This window comes from Bos mutus, chromosome 6 (assembly GCF_027580195.1).
Source record: "Bos mutus isolate GX-2022 chromosome 6, NWIPB_WYAK_1.1, whole genome shotgun sequence".
NCBI classification, from domain to species: domain Eukaryota; kingdom Metazoa; phylum Chordata; class Mammalia; order Artiodactyla; family Bovidae; genus Bos; species Bos mutus.
Window position 1 is genome coordinate 17,194,778 of NC_091622.1, and position 14,523 is coordinate 17,209,300.

Consider the following 14,523-nt stretch of genomic DNA (forward strand, 5'->3'; position numbering starts at 1 on the left):
TAAGCATCTTAATACTAATAGAAGAATGTGGTCCTCAGCAGTGTCATAGGCATAGTAAACCAGCGTTAAACACAAATGGTTGATGCACTCATCCAATACCTATTTACTTGCCCATGGGCTCTATTGAAATAACTTGCCCCCTAGGAAAATGTTTTTTGCTGTTGGTAAGCTTGTTCACCACCTGGATTTGTTATAACACAGGCATCCTTCTCTTCCAATAGTAAACTTTAAATATCAAGTTCTTATCATGGAAAGAGGTTCACAGTGGGGAAAGCCCAGGTGTGGAGAGCTGGACGGTGTCCTCCAACCCTCAGTTCACACCTCCTCTTGGGCTGAAGACAACCTCACTGACCTCTACAAACGGACAGTGAGTGGAAAATGAGAGATGCTCCACACACACAAAATAACTAGCAAATGAATTTTCTTTGAATTGCTTCATAATCTATTATTAAACAGGTTTCCCCCCCGCCACCCCGCCAATGTAAAAAAAATACTTATAAGCCATAGAACATGGGAACATATTTCTTCTATCCATGGAAGCAGTTAGTAACCAGACCTAACTATTCTCTTTTGGACCAAAGACCAAGGAAATACTTACACAAAGGGGGCAGAGTCTGGATTTTATTGGGTCATTTACACTGGTGTATTTATTATTGTTCTTTACCTATAATATCTTGAGATTATTATTAACCACCTAAGTTAATTTTTCGGAGAAGGCAATGGAAACCCACTCCTGTCCTCTTGCCTAGAAAATCCCATGGACGGAGGACCCTGGAAGGCTGAAGTCCATGGGGTCGCTAGGAGTCGGACACGACTGAGCGACTTCACTTTCACTTTTCACTTTCATGCATTGGAGAAGGCAATGGCAACCCACTCCAGTGTTCTTGCCTGGAGAATCCCAGGGATGGTGGAGCCTGGTGGCCTGCCGTCTATGGGGTTGCACAGAGTCGGACACGACTGAAGCGACTTGGCAGCAGCAGCAAGTTAATTTTTGATCTCCATTAAATATATGGAAAATCTGGTAGGAGATGTATTATTTGCTGAATGGAATGAGAAAACGGCCTACAAACAGACAATCACACAATGGTTTCTCTTTGTAGTCACAGAGGGATTAGTAGATTAGTCTCTTCTGTTTGTAACTTAATTGTCTGAGAATTTGAACTGAGTAGAATCAATGACTTATGTTCTACACTGTGATCATATTTTCTCCCATCAGGAAAATGGTATAAAACAAGCAAAGTAAAACAGAGCCTTATACAAAATGGCCTGTAGTTCTGACAGATCCCATCAACCTTGCTCAACTGGAGAAAGGCAACCCACGGTTTTAAAATCTAGCCCACTCGAATACTCAGTTCTAGCCATCAAGCTGCACATAAAGCAAAGCCTGTGCAGTGCTCAGGGGGGCTTTACAAAGCCCAGAGGTACCTGCTGAACAGCTTCATCTGTTCCCATGCCAGCATCTAGCACAGACTGTGCCTGCTCCAATTCCAATGGTCCAGTTAGCTGGCATTCTTCCCTCAGTGCCTGATCTCAGAGAGCGCCAACCCATCCAGGCACCGCTTACAAAAATGGCCCATCTTCCAGAAGACCTAAACAAACTTCTTCAAAGAAATACAGATGGCCAATAGGCAGGCATATGGAAAGATGCTCAACACTGCTAATTAACAAAGAAATACAAATCAAAGCTACAATGAGGTACCACCTCACACCACTCAGAATGGCCATCATCAGAAAGCCTACAAATAAATGCTGGAGAGGGTGTGGAGAAAAGGAAACCCACCTACACAGCTGATGGGAATGCAAGTTGGTGCAGTCACTGTGGAAGATCGTATGGAGGTTCCTTAGAAAATTAAAAACAGAATTACCATATGATCCAGCAATCCCACTCCTGGGCATATATCCAGAAAAAAACTGGATAATTAAAAAATATACATGCACGCCTATGTTCACAGGAACATTATTCACAATAGCCAAGCCATGGAAACAAATGTCCAATGGCAGATGAATGGAGAAAGAAGATGCGATATATATGTACAATGGAATACTACTCAGCCAGGAACAGAGCAAAATGCCATTTGCAACACACGGATGGACTTACAGGTTATTCATAATAATGGAATTCAGAAAGAGAAATAAAAATACCATATGGTATCACTTACGTGTAGAATCTAAAATATAACACAAAGGAACCTAAGAAACAAACACGCTCAGGGACAAGCAGAATAGACTAGTGGGAGAGGGATGTGGGAGAGGGATGGAGTGGAAGGTTAGGGGATGTAAGATTTTATACAGAGGACAGATAAACAACAAGGTCCCACTGTATAGCACAGAGAACATATTCAATATTCTATAATAAACCATAATGAAAAAGAATATAAAAAATGTAACTGAATCACTTTGCTGTACAGAATTGTTCAGTCGCAAAGTCATGTTCAACTCCTTGCAACCCCATAGACCCTGGCCTGCCAGGCTCCTTTGTCCATGGGATTCTCTAGGCAAGAATACTGGAGTGGTTTGCCATGCCCTGCTCCAGGGGATCTTCCTGACACAGGGATCCAATCTGAGTCTTCCTATGTCTCTTGCATTGGCAGGGAGGTTCTTCATCACTGGGCCACCTGCAAGCCGACCCCCACCCACCCAAAGGGCAGCAGATTCTCTCTAAACATCCCCACACGCGTTGGTTCTCAGCCTAGGATGTGGGGCATCTGCTGAAGCTCTGCCAGGTGTGCAGGCCCCCTCTCAGGATGACGGCTTCCCTCCCTCACCCATCACCTTTTCCCTGACGCCAGTTAAGCAGGAGCGTCACCTGGGGGCACTCAGGGCAGACAGCCTCTCCCCTGGACGCGGCGGGAGGATGGAAGGCCACAGGACCAAACGGGGCGCACCCGCTCTGGCTGCCTGGCCTGCCCGAATCCATGCCAGGCAGGCTGCCGCTGTACCTGCACACTTCCCTGCAACTTCAACACGAGCGGAAAAGCGCTGGAAATCCACCTCCCAAGAGCAGGTGGTGAAACCTCCACGGGGCTCCAGAGTTCAGCCCTTCAAACACCGCGACCAGAAAGCTTGGCTCAAACACGCCTTACTCCCCAGGTCTGTTGGGGATGCTTCTGTTTCCTGTCTTCTAAACCTCAGGGAGGCAAGTGATTATGAGTTCTTTCAAGTTTTCCCTTCCGGCACGTGCTCGCTCGCCTGAGAACAGGCTACGTGTTTCTGGCAGGCACGAGGCCTGGACACCCAGCCCCACCGCAGCCCTGTCCGTGTAAGGCCTGCTCTTCGCTCTGCCTTGCTGACCAGTGGTCTTCGCATTGCTCCTGTTTGCATACCACCCCTGCCCTGATTTCCGTCTCTGTTAGGAGCCTTTTTTCCGGGGTCTTAAATCATCCTCAGTTTACCAAACACAAAACATCTAATACCTAGGAGACAGCCGCCTCGCCTGCTCGCTAGATTCTTCCTGCGAGTTTCTCTTTCCGGGTCAGCCGGGAAGGGTCCGCACCCCGCCCACCGCATTGGGAAGCACTTCCGGAGCAGCAGCGGAAGTGGCCCCACGGCTTCAGTTCTAGGACTCTCTTTTCAGTAGACCCGTGGGACTATTCCCAATCGTCAGCCTACTCCCCCAACGGTAAAAGTTCAGGCTCTCTGTAAGCCTGTAGGTACGAGGTGAACCGTGGCTTCCTTTCAAATAGGGCGCAGAGGAGGAAGGTGGTCGCAATCCGTCTATTAAGCCTGGCAGAGAGCTCATCACCTAACATCCATCATCTCATTTCATCTCAGCCACTTCGTGGGACAGGACCCACCATTCTGCCAGCTCTCTCCAGAAGACAAGTAACCGCCCCCCCCCTCCTCCCACCCTGCCAAGGTTAGGCTGCATAGGTAAAAGAGTGGAGCTCAGCACTAGATCCCAAGTCTGTTTAATTCCAAAGCGCTTTGTGTTCATCATTTATACCAATTAATTCTGCAACAGCCATAGTTGGTCATTTTAAATAAAACATTAAATAGAATTAGATTTTTCTGTCTTTCAGGAGTTAAAATTTGTTCTGCCATAGAAATAAAAATGTGATTATAAAATATTGAGTGATTTTAAGAACAATTTACACAACCAAATGGGTTGAAAATGCAGCAATGCTTCCATTGTTCAAAGCATTTTTGATTAATATTTGTGTACCATCAATGCCTGTTTACAGGAGAATTGGTTCCACAAAATTACAGCCACACTTTGTATTTTGGTAAGACTTAACTGGTTACTTAGATTGAAATGTTAAAGGGATTAAAATCAAGGTGGGTCAAGACAAAAGCTTGTTTCAAAGTGTGAAAAGTGTAATTTGCAAACTATGGAAGTGAAACTAGTGTATGTTGTATAGGTGTATAGTGTGTGTTGTATAGGTGGTGACTATACAGTAGCCGGTCCTGATTTGAAAGCAGAGGACCTGACTGACCACAAAGACCCTTCTCCCCTTGCAGCCCTTGGCAGGCAGTAGCTGTGCTCACCTGAGAAAGCAGAGACTGGAGCACGGGGCTGAGAAAGCCACTCTCCACTCCTGTGTGTAAGAAGATGTTCAAAATTCCTTCCCAGACCCAAACATGACACATGCAAGAGAATTTTCGAAAATAACAAAATATTCAGAGGCCAGGTGTTCTGACTTTCTGGCAGGCTAAGGGCACACGGAGAAACGTCAGCCAGGGAGACGGCTGCAACCCCCCACCCTCACCCCAGGCAGGCTGATGGCCACATCCCTGAGTCTGCTCTTTCCTGGAATCCAGTGGTCAAGAGTGAGCCCTGCCATTTCCAGGATGAGGGCCCACATCCTGTGGGCAGTCCAGTCAGAGAATGAGAAGGAAAGGAAGCCCCTCCTAAGCCCAGGGCTCCTGTCAAAGGTCAGGAGCCAGCCTGAGAGTGAGCAGGGGGCTGTCAGACCACAGGGTAACCTTAAGTAATGGCAATGGTGAGGGTGTCACAGGTGCTTCCTTTTTTTCGTTAGGAAATATAAGAATAACCTACAAGTTTCCTAAACCAGGTTCTATGTGTGGTAGAAATGTATGCACATGGTTATTTTTCCATTATGCTGTAGTTAGATTCAAGTAAAAAAATTTAATAAGCTCCCCTTTATCCATCATGAAATGGGTGGAGGACAGTCTCTTAACCATGAGCACCGTGACCAAGAATTCCAAACAAGGATGCCCATTTTAGGGACAGTACTGTAAGGAAGTCTGGATTTGAAATTTTCAAATTTGCTGTATTTTATCAAAACCTAGTTCTAATCCTGGCTCTGTCACAAAACTTCTGGTCACCTTGAGCACATCACATCAGCTCTCTGTTAATGAGGCCACTGGACCTCAGGGTTTCTGATGTCTTTGCAGCCTCAAAATTCTACCTTGGAAGACACTTTCTCAAGCCAATGATTAAAAGAAGCTTATGTTACACTATTTCTTTCTGCTGGCAAAGAAGAAACAGATGTTCCTTAAAAACTGGTTTTTGTGCCTTTATTACTGCTTTCCTGGTAAGAAATCTGGAGTGACAGCTACAGGCAGGCTGTACATAAACACCTTCTCCGGCCACTCCTTCCTCACCATTGCCACTCATAAAAGCGACCACAGGCCGAAGACGGCACAGCTTCCGCCTAAATTACCAGCCTTTACTTTTATAACCATTTAAACATATTATGATTTTAAATTATACATGTTTATTTCAATTCAAATTTTCACAGATTAAAAAAACTGCATTTTATTAGAGTCAATTTGCAGCAATGATTTCTCATGGGAAAAAAAAAAAGAGAGAGACAGACAATAATCATTCAGATTTCGGATTTGAACAAAACATCTTCCTGCACTTGGAGATCTTCCCACTAATCCAGCAGCAACATCTCAATGATGAGTTGAATCAAGACATGATACCTGACATCATGCCCAAAGGAGGGTAAGGCTTGAGGCTGCAGGCAGGAGATAACCCGGTAAAGGCAAGAGGCAGGTGCTGCCTCGCAGCCTCCACAGACACAACACAGTGTCAGTGGCTGGAGACTTTCCCGTGCGCTAACAATGGACACAGGATGCTCTCGCTATAAGTAAACGAATTCAGGTTCTGGCAACTCTTCATGAAAACAACAGGTTCAAAAGAAATGTCTGCTCCAAGGCACCAAGGGTGTAAAGCTTTTTAGAAGATACACAGAAATGAACAGACTGAAAAAGGGAAAGGGAATTAGCTTCTCAGTGGAGGAATCTGCCATTACTCTAACTCTTGTAAATGATTAATTCAGATAGATTACAATCAAAACGTACATCGAACAGATCATGCTGTGGGAGGGAACATCTGACCAAAGACCATTCCCGCGGGCACTTGGGGAGCTGCTGGTATGTGCTTACAGGGCTTTGTCCTCGAGCCAGGGAAGCTGCTCACTTGTATTTGTAAAATCCTTCTCCAGATTTCTTGCCAAACTTTTTCTCTGCTACCAGCTTATTCAGGGATGGGCAGGGCTGAAACAGGGGGTTCTTTGAGTCCATTTCATGCCAACCTATTGAGAGAGGGAAAAAGAGCTTAGGATGAAGTGCTGGGTTTATTTTACATCTCAGCATTCCCAGGGTGAGTCTGTTGGCCTGAATCGCATGAGTGAGGCCCGTGGGCCTCTCCCACGTCAGAGTAGGAACCCTTCTCCCCACGCTCTGCCTCCAGACTCGCAGAGGCAGAGGGAAGGCTGAACATGAGCCTCAAAGCAGGGTTGCACCACTGAGCCGTGTCTCGCTTGAGGCCCAGCTCTCCCATGGCCCTTCTGTTCATCCAACTCCTTCCTGGAAATAGCTGATGCCAAAGGTGTCCATTAATTTGGTGGCTGGACCCCTCAGTGACACAGTGAAATGACTTTCAGGCATGTTAAAAATCTGAATTTGCTGCTACTGGTATTTTATATCCTCATAAAGTTCTTGCTTCCACTAGAACCTCCCCTTGCTCCTTCCCATAGGTATTCTTCGTACAACTTGGTACTATGAGCTACATTCAACTTCAGTTGCCACTACAGTAAAATGAATACACAGTTTTAAATGGTTCCACATCTTGAATGCAGTGGCTACACAGATCAGCATGCCTGACAGAATGACTGTGTACCAATGCCAGTTTCCTGGCTCTGCTATCACTGTGGCTGCTATGAGATACAACCCTAAGGGGAAACTAGTACACAGGCCCTGTCTGTGCTGTATTTCACTGAATGTGGGACTTCCTATGAATTCACAATTCTTTCAAAACAGAAAGATTTTTTAAAAGTTACCTTATGAGACTAGGCAGTCATATTTTTCCTTCAGTCATGTTACTTGAATCTTTCAGCTGGTGGGACAGGACTTTGGAAGGTCTACTAAGGCTCCTTATCTATTTAAATAGGCATTTAATTTAATTCACAGTTGAAAGAGACTACCTCAACTCAACTCTAGACAGACAACAGGGAATTCCAATTCTTACCATCTAGGATGAACTTCGTAGTATCCAGCCCAACATAATCGAGAAGCTCAAACGGACCCATGGGGTAGCCGGCGCCCAGCTTCATCGCCATGTCGATGTCCTCCTTGGATGCTTCACCTAAGCAGCAGAGGGCAGCACTGAGCCACCACCACCCGTCCCATGGTCACCCTGTCCGCGCTTAGTCCCTGAATTACCAGTGTTCTACATGTCATGCACATTCAAGAAAGTTCTGGAGTCAGGATTTCCGGCTTGGGTAAGATTTTTCTAAGAGGTAACAAGATTTTCAAAGCTACTACATGAAGTTACTCTGTGAGGTAAATTCTCAAGCATTACCATTCTGTTCGTGGAGAGAGAAGGCCCCAGAGGCCGGGAAACATTAGTTACTTTCTAATGCATTGGGATTCTCCTTCTCTGGAATAACTTACTAAAAAATCCTTTAAAGCTACAGCATGTTTGTGACTGATAAAGGGACTGTTTTTTAAAAAAGGAAACAATGAAGCTATATGTTTTTCTATGTATTGTATGTATACTTTTCTTTTTTACCTTTCTTGGTTTTGTAAGTAATGAGTCATTCCTTTGAAATCCCACGCAAATAAACTCTTTAGTCAAGATAATGTTTAAAGAAAAGCCGAAACCTGACTTAGAACTGCCACTCAAGTTTGAAAGTGTGTTGAGGAAACTAAGACAAGAACCAAAGTGCTTTTTCCGTGGAATATTATCCTTCACATAATGTCTGTGGACCAGAGGTCTTTAGAGAGAGCAACCTGTCCCCTTTCTCCAACATCAGGAGCACAACTAGCCTGTAACGAGTGTCTAGAATTTTGTTCCAAAGCATAAAGAAATGGTCAGTTAAAACAAAGCTAAATAAAAAAAGTGATTAAAAAACTTGAGAGGACGTCACAACCTAAATATTTCAGATATTTTAGGCATGAGGAACAAGAACTACTTAAACAGGCATAAACGTTCTATTTTTAAAAGCATATGAAGTACTAAGATAATGCCAAAGGATTTCAAGGTGGTTCAGGATGATTAAAATACCAACCAATTATTTCTCCTGGGTGACTTTATCGGTACTCCTCTGATTAGTCAACCAGAAGTTCCTTAGAATGATTTGAGTTTCAGGTCAGAAGAGAGCAAAAATGATCACACAGACATTAGCCTTATCAGGCAGCCTCACTCATTCATTCAACTTCTGTTTAATATCTGTTATGTATCAGGCACCAGAGACTTGGAATGAAACCAAGAAAGACAAGTACTGCAATGTTCATGATCTAATGTGAGGATTCAGATGGGCAAACCAAAACTTTCATCTAACAAGTGCTGAAGATTCAGGAAGATTCACACGGCTATGTGGGCAAAGATAGAGAGGTTTACTCACAATGCTATGACTTCACCAAAACCACCACCCAGGAACGGGTCCTGATGGTCCTGAAGAGAATCCCCAGGGAAGAGCGGGCAGGGAAGGGCATTCCAGGCAGCAAGAACAGCATGTGCAAAGCAGGAATGAGAAAGCACATGGCAGCTGATAAAAGAGTCTGCTGAGAGGATTTCATTAGGCTCCCAGGCTTCTGTGGTGCAGAGGCCGAACACTGAAGCAAGCCTAGCATGCTCCTGGGGCTCGCTCCTGCTGCTCCTTGCACTGGGATCCTGTCCTCAACATCTGCAGACCTCTGCTCAGGTGCCAGAGCATCAGAGACTCCCCTCCTCTCTGCACATAACCTAAGAGCTATCAAGACTCCAGGCTAGGACTCCTGCCACCTCCTAGACCCCCTATATTTACCTTTCTCAAGGATTACTGGTCACAACCTAACATGTTATCTATTGGTTCACTCGCTATAGGCTGTCTCCCCTTATTAGAATATCAGCTTCCTGCGGATAGAAATCTCATAGCATAATGGTTCCAACTTACCTTAAAGCCATTTAATCAAATCAATATTCAGGAAAGACAATAAACCCTAGAGTCAAGAGTGTTATCCTAGATTCAGAAACTCACTTGACTATTTTATTTCTAAAAAATAATATGAAGACATAGCACATTATGGGGAAAAAAATCTGAACAGTTTTACAAAGTCAGCACAATTCTAAAAATTCTGTTCTGAGTAAGAGTAAAAGGGGTGGGGGAGAGAGAGAAATATATAAAAGAGACTGGAATGCCAAGTGGGAGTTAAACATGGTATCATGCTTTAGGTCATTAATTCCTAATTTTTAGAGTCAAGCACTTCAAATCTGATACCTTCTCCAAAATAAATGTGCATACACACGAAATTCTGCATCAACCTTAGAAGGTTGATAGGGCCCCCTACCCCTACTCCCTATCCCCTAACTCTGGACAAAGAAAAGCATCCTCAGTGAACTCCCAGCTCTTCTACAGACCTGGGAACTGGGGACCTGCCCGAATAGGCTTCTTCTGCTGGATCATCAGCACCACCTACCGACCATTCTTGGCAAAACAACAAACCAGGGTCACAGGCAACAGGATCAGAACTTCAGCGCAGCCACCATTCCTTTATCCAACAGCAGCTACCTAAAGCCTGGCTTATACAAGCACCTTGGAAGTATGAAGATGAGGACCCAAACACTGAAAACGGAGTACAGTAGGAGAAGAAAGATGTGCGCCATGCGGCAGGCATGTGCCCTGAAGCAGAAGCAAAGCATAGAGAGTTATGACAACAACAAAGATTATATCCAGCTTGGAGCACTGGGGACAGTCCAGTGGGGCCTTGAGAGAAGGTGGGAGTAAGGCGTGAGGCAAGACAAGAAGGCAGAGGGTGAGGAGAAAGAAGGCTCCCTGGCAAGGGCACTTATCCGGTAGGCTCCGACGGAACCACTGAACGTGTCCCGAGCACGGCAGGGACACTGTGAGCAGGATGTCACACGGTGACTGGGGCACAGGCTCGTGACACTCCCAGGTGTCACCCAAGAAAAGCTAACCACGCAGCCCCACCACCCTGCCAGAGCTGCCTCTGACCCGTCAGTGGCGTCCGACAGCAGGTGCTATCTGCTGCGGCCACCAGCCTGCTCAGAGGTCTGCAGAGAGAGCCCTGACCCCAGGGATGAGATTACAGTGGGAACACCGGCAGCACCAGGACTGAGGACAGAGGCTGCGAGGCACTGCGGAGGAAGGCCTGACCCAGGAGCAAGGACGCCCACAGCCAGGGAGCGTGGTGAGTGGCAGCGGTGTGCCCGAGACCCCAAGGACAGTTGGCAGATGCACTGCTAAGGGCCTGTGAACTCTGAAAGCTGTTCAGCTGTCCAGGAGGTCCGAGTGGACAGTGATGGAGCGGATTCTCTGTTCTAACACCCCACACATCCTTCCGACGACCCCCTACCACTCAAAGCAGCGCTCCGCCCACCTGTCTTAGAGGCATGCTCACCTCAGGTATATCAAGTATTTGTTATGTGCCCAAAATTCACAATGAAACCCTACTCCCTAAATACAGTGGTATAAGGAGGTAGGACCTTGTAGGAATTGGAAGAGTCACGGGGGTGGAGCTCGCAGAGCTCTTCCCAGAGTCACAGGAGAGCTGGTTTCCTCGCTCCGCTCTCTACCATGTGAGGACACGAGAAGTCAGCGGTCTGCAGCCAGAGGAGGGCTCTCACCAGACACTCGATCGTGCTGGCACCCTAGTCTTGGACTATTGTCTCCAGAAATGTGAGAAATAAATTGTGGTCATTTATATACCACCCAGTCTATATCGCTGTTTTTTTTTAAAAGCACATAAGCTGACCAAGATAATGTCATACAGAGAAGTTCTCCACCATGCGTTCGGAAAGGGGTGGGCTAAGCTGCCCTCACGGTCCAACTCTGCTGCCATGCAGAAATGGAATGCACTGTCCCCTCACCCTCCTGGACAACACGATATTGAGGAGAGCAGTTTGGAAAAGGCAGAAGCTAAGTGTGGATCCCTTGTTGCCTGAGGAGCCGCACTACAGGCAGGCTGGCACGGGGAGACTCGATGACGGGTGGGGGTCAAGTGACAAATGAACAGACACGGCAGGTGAAGGAGGGCAATCCACAACACTCTCAGATTTCAAAGGAGAACGGAGGCAGCTCAGTCAGTCACTCCAGCAGGTGAACGCAAACGGGATGGCAGGCGGGCATGTGAGCACGCTTGCCGCTGGCAGAACCGTGAGGTGGCAGAAGGGACACAGTAAGAAGCCTGAGGCTGAGGAGTCCAGACCACAGAGCGGCTTTCCAGGAAACAGCGCCCACCCACTCCAATACTCAGTCCCTCCAGCACACTGAAGCAGCACCAAGGGCAAATACAAGCACTTCCCCCTGGGGTCAGATCCCCCGCCCAGTTTCATCTCCCCGGTGGCTATGATGGTGAAGGTCAGAGGGATCCATCTGTACAGAAAAGGACCACTGCTGATGGGAGGAAAGCGGAGGACAAGAAAGTGACTTTCAACTTACAGCCAGACACGCGGTTCAGGTGAAAATGTATCAAAAGTGACAGTATGTGTCAGTGAGAAGAACACCGTTCAGAGGTGGATCACCCATATGCTATATTCTAAAACATTACATTACCAAGAAAACCCGTCTTTCAAAGGAGGGCAAAACGCTTCATGCTGTCTTTGAGGTGCAATTAGTTGTATTTGTTGATAGAAAAACACAGAAGTGTTGGTTTGATCTTGAAGCAAAAGTGAGGCAAATGCCTCCATAAAACACAGAGAAAAGTTTTAATATTTAAAGCAGATTTTGAGGAAGCAAATATGCTTTCATCTCTCTAGAAGAGCTGGTATAAATGCTTTGTTTCAAAAATGACATTCTCAGGAGCAAGCATTTGTGAATGAAGTAACTGAAAACAATTACAGTTGCTTTTCATTCAGTCCTATTAAGGCCTGTTTGCCTTTGAAGCAGAGATGAAACAATTACCTTCCACAAATGCCATAGGGAAGGTAGGCAGGAAGATACATGACATTTTCTAACCTTGGATCATGTCCCAAGTCTATTTCTACAACAGGGAAAATCATTCTTTGTCAATCTACCAGTACTGACGAAAAACCATTTTAGACCATTCTTAAGGTTAAAAAAAAAAATGCATCATAACATCATTCAGGAAGGACCGACACCACTGTCAGAAACATTCCTTGTCATGTTACAATCTTGTTAAAATTTCCCATCTCCTGTCACAATTTTACAACCTTAGGGAATTTCAAAGGTTCCCTAGCCCAGTGATTTTTATATCACTGTCATCGTTTTAAGCAATAAACCTCTTAGCCAGAGATCCAGGATAGAAACCCACGTTGGCCTATGACTGCTCTGGCTGAGACTGTAGTTGGAGGTGGCTGAGGGGGAAGTCCCCAGAGTCACCCCCGAAGCCTCCAAGGGAATCGAGGGGGTCCTGGGAACACAGTGACAAAGGCGCCAGGCTCAGGGTGAGGCTGATTCACGGGAGTGGGAGAACAGAAGCTCCTCCCCTGCTCCACAGGGCCCAGCCCTCGCACAGAAGGCCTCCATGCCTGCTGCCCGCGGCCCGGGCGGGGACAGCTACCTCGCTCAGACAGCCTGACTGCTTCCATGAGGTACGGCACCAGAAGACGGTTCACGATAAACCCAGGCGTGTCCTGTCAGAGGAGAGAGAAAAACGGACAACAAGTGAATTTCTGTGAACTTTATCTTTACGTAAAGTCACCAGCTCGCTCCTTCTCACCCTGGATTATCACACACATTTATCAAGCTGTACATTTTCAATGTTTCAAAGCGCCAAGACAGCCTCGTTTCTATGCCACATGACAGTTTAACCAACTATTACAGTAACCAGAAGCCCCTACTGCACGGGTCCTGAAAGGAGTAAAGGCGGAGCCAGGGGGCCACTAGAAAGAGCACAGCTTTGGGAGCGGGTGGGTCTGGGCTCAGGTTCGAACACTCTTTGACCTTGCATCATTCTAAAACTCAGTTTCATCATCTGTGAAATGGGAGCAGTAATTTCTACCTCACTAGTTGTGAAGATAAATGAAAGCACGTAAAATGCTGCACATATAGCATTATTATGCTCCCCTCAAACAGTAGACCCTTTACTCCTCTCCTGCATTTCTTAACGAGTCTAGAAAAAGTCATACTCCACCCTGAACGCGCCTCGGGAGCACAACTTCCCAGCTGTTGAGGATTTCCTCAGGCTCTTTCTATGTGCACTCTGGCGCTGGGCACAGGACTCTGGAGCTGGGGACAGGGCCCGGGACAAACTAGCAGGTCCCAACAGACCGAGGGCCTCTCCCAGCTCACCGATCAAGACTCCTCCCAGGAAGACGCCTTTCTTCGTTTCCCTCCTCACTCAAACACTTAACCATCTCTCCTGGAGGGATGGTGGGAATGCAGATTCTGTCTACTGACCTCTCCTGGGAGCTTGTGAGGCAGGCTCGCTTGGTACCTTTTCAGTGGTTTTTATGGAAAGTTGATTTCCACTAAGTAAACAGAGTTCCCTCTTAACAAAAGGCTGATGACCCTCCCTCAGGAAAAAACCCTCACCGTGGCCCAGGCTGTGAGTCCCGTTTCAAGCACACACTGGGCACTCCATACACATCTGAACAGAGATGCCCAGCTCCTGTGTTACTCTACTCACCTGCCTGCATAATGTAGCACAGGGCCGTTCCTCCTTTCACTCTGGACCAACTGAAACCACCCCTACGCTACCTCTCAGGAATACAGAGATGCACAGAAGAGCTTTATCTGTCTAACCAAGACCATTCATATAATTATGTTGATTTATTAATAATAACCAGGGCAAACCTGTTTTTTAACTTCAAAAATTAACTGCAGAAATTCAGGACAGGGTAGGGTACCTGACTGCAGGAGGCCACGCCATACACAAGGTTAGAAATCAGAAAGTAGCCTGGGAAAAGTATTTTCTCCAATATACGGAGTGTTCATATATCGTTACAAGGCTGCTCTGGTGGCTCAGTGGTAAAGAATCTGCCTGCCAATGCAGGAGACATGGGTTCAGTCCCTAGGTTGGGAAGATCCCCTGGAGAAGGAAACAGCAGCCCACTCCAGGATTCCTGCCTAGGAAATCCCACGGACAGAGAAATCTTGTAGGCTACAGTCCATGGGGTTGCAAAAGAGTCGGACACAGCTTAGCGACTAA

The 14,523-nt window shown here is 46.4% G+C and overlaps 1 protein-coding gene across 1 annotated transcript in view; it reads right to left on the reverse strand.

The window, feature by feature from the left end:
- Nucleotides 1–5,464: 5,464 nt before the first annotated feature.
- The window catches only part of HADH (hydroxyacyl-CoA dehydrogenase), a 44,128-nt gene continuing 35,069 nt past the window's right edge, over nt 5,465–14,523 (reverse strand). Inside the window, exons 6-8 of the mRNA XM_005896246.3 lie at nt 12,934–13,006; nt 7,439–7,555; nt 5,465–6,503 (exon numbers count right to left, since the gene is read on the reverse strand). Coding sequence (XP_005896308.1) covers nt 6,385–6,503; nt 7,439–7,555; nt 12,934–13,006 — 309 coding nt within the window. The 3' untranslated portion in view covers nt 5,465–6,384. The remainder of the gene's footprint in view (nt 6,504–7,438; nt 7,556–12,933; nt 13,007–14,523) is intronic.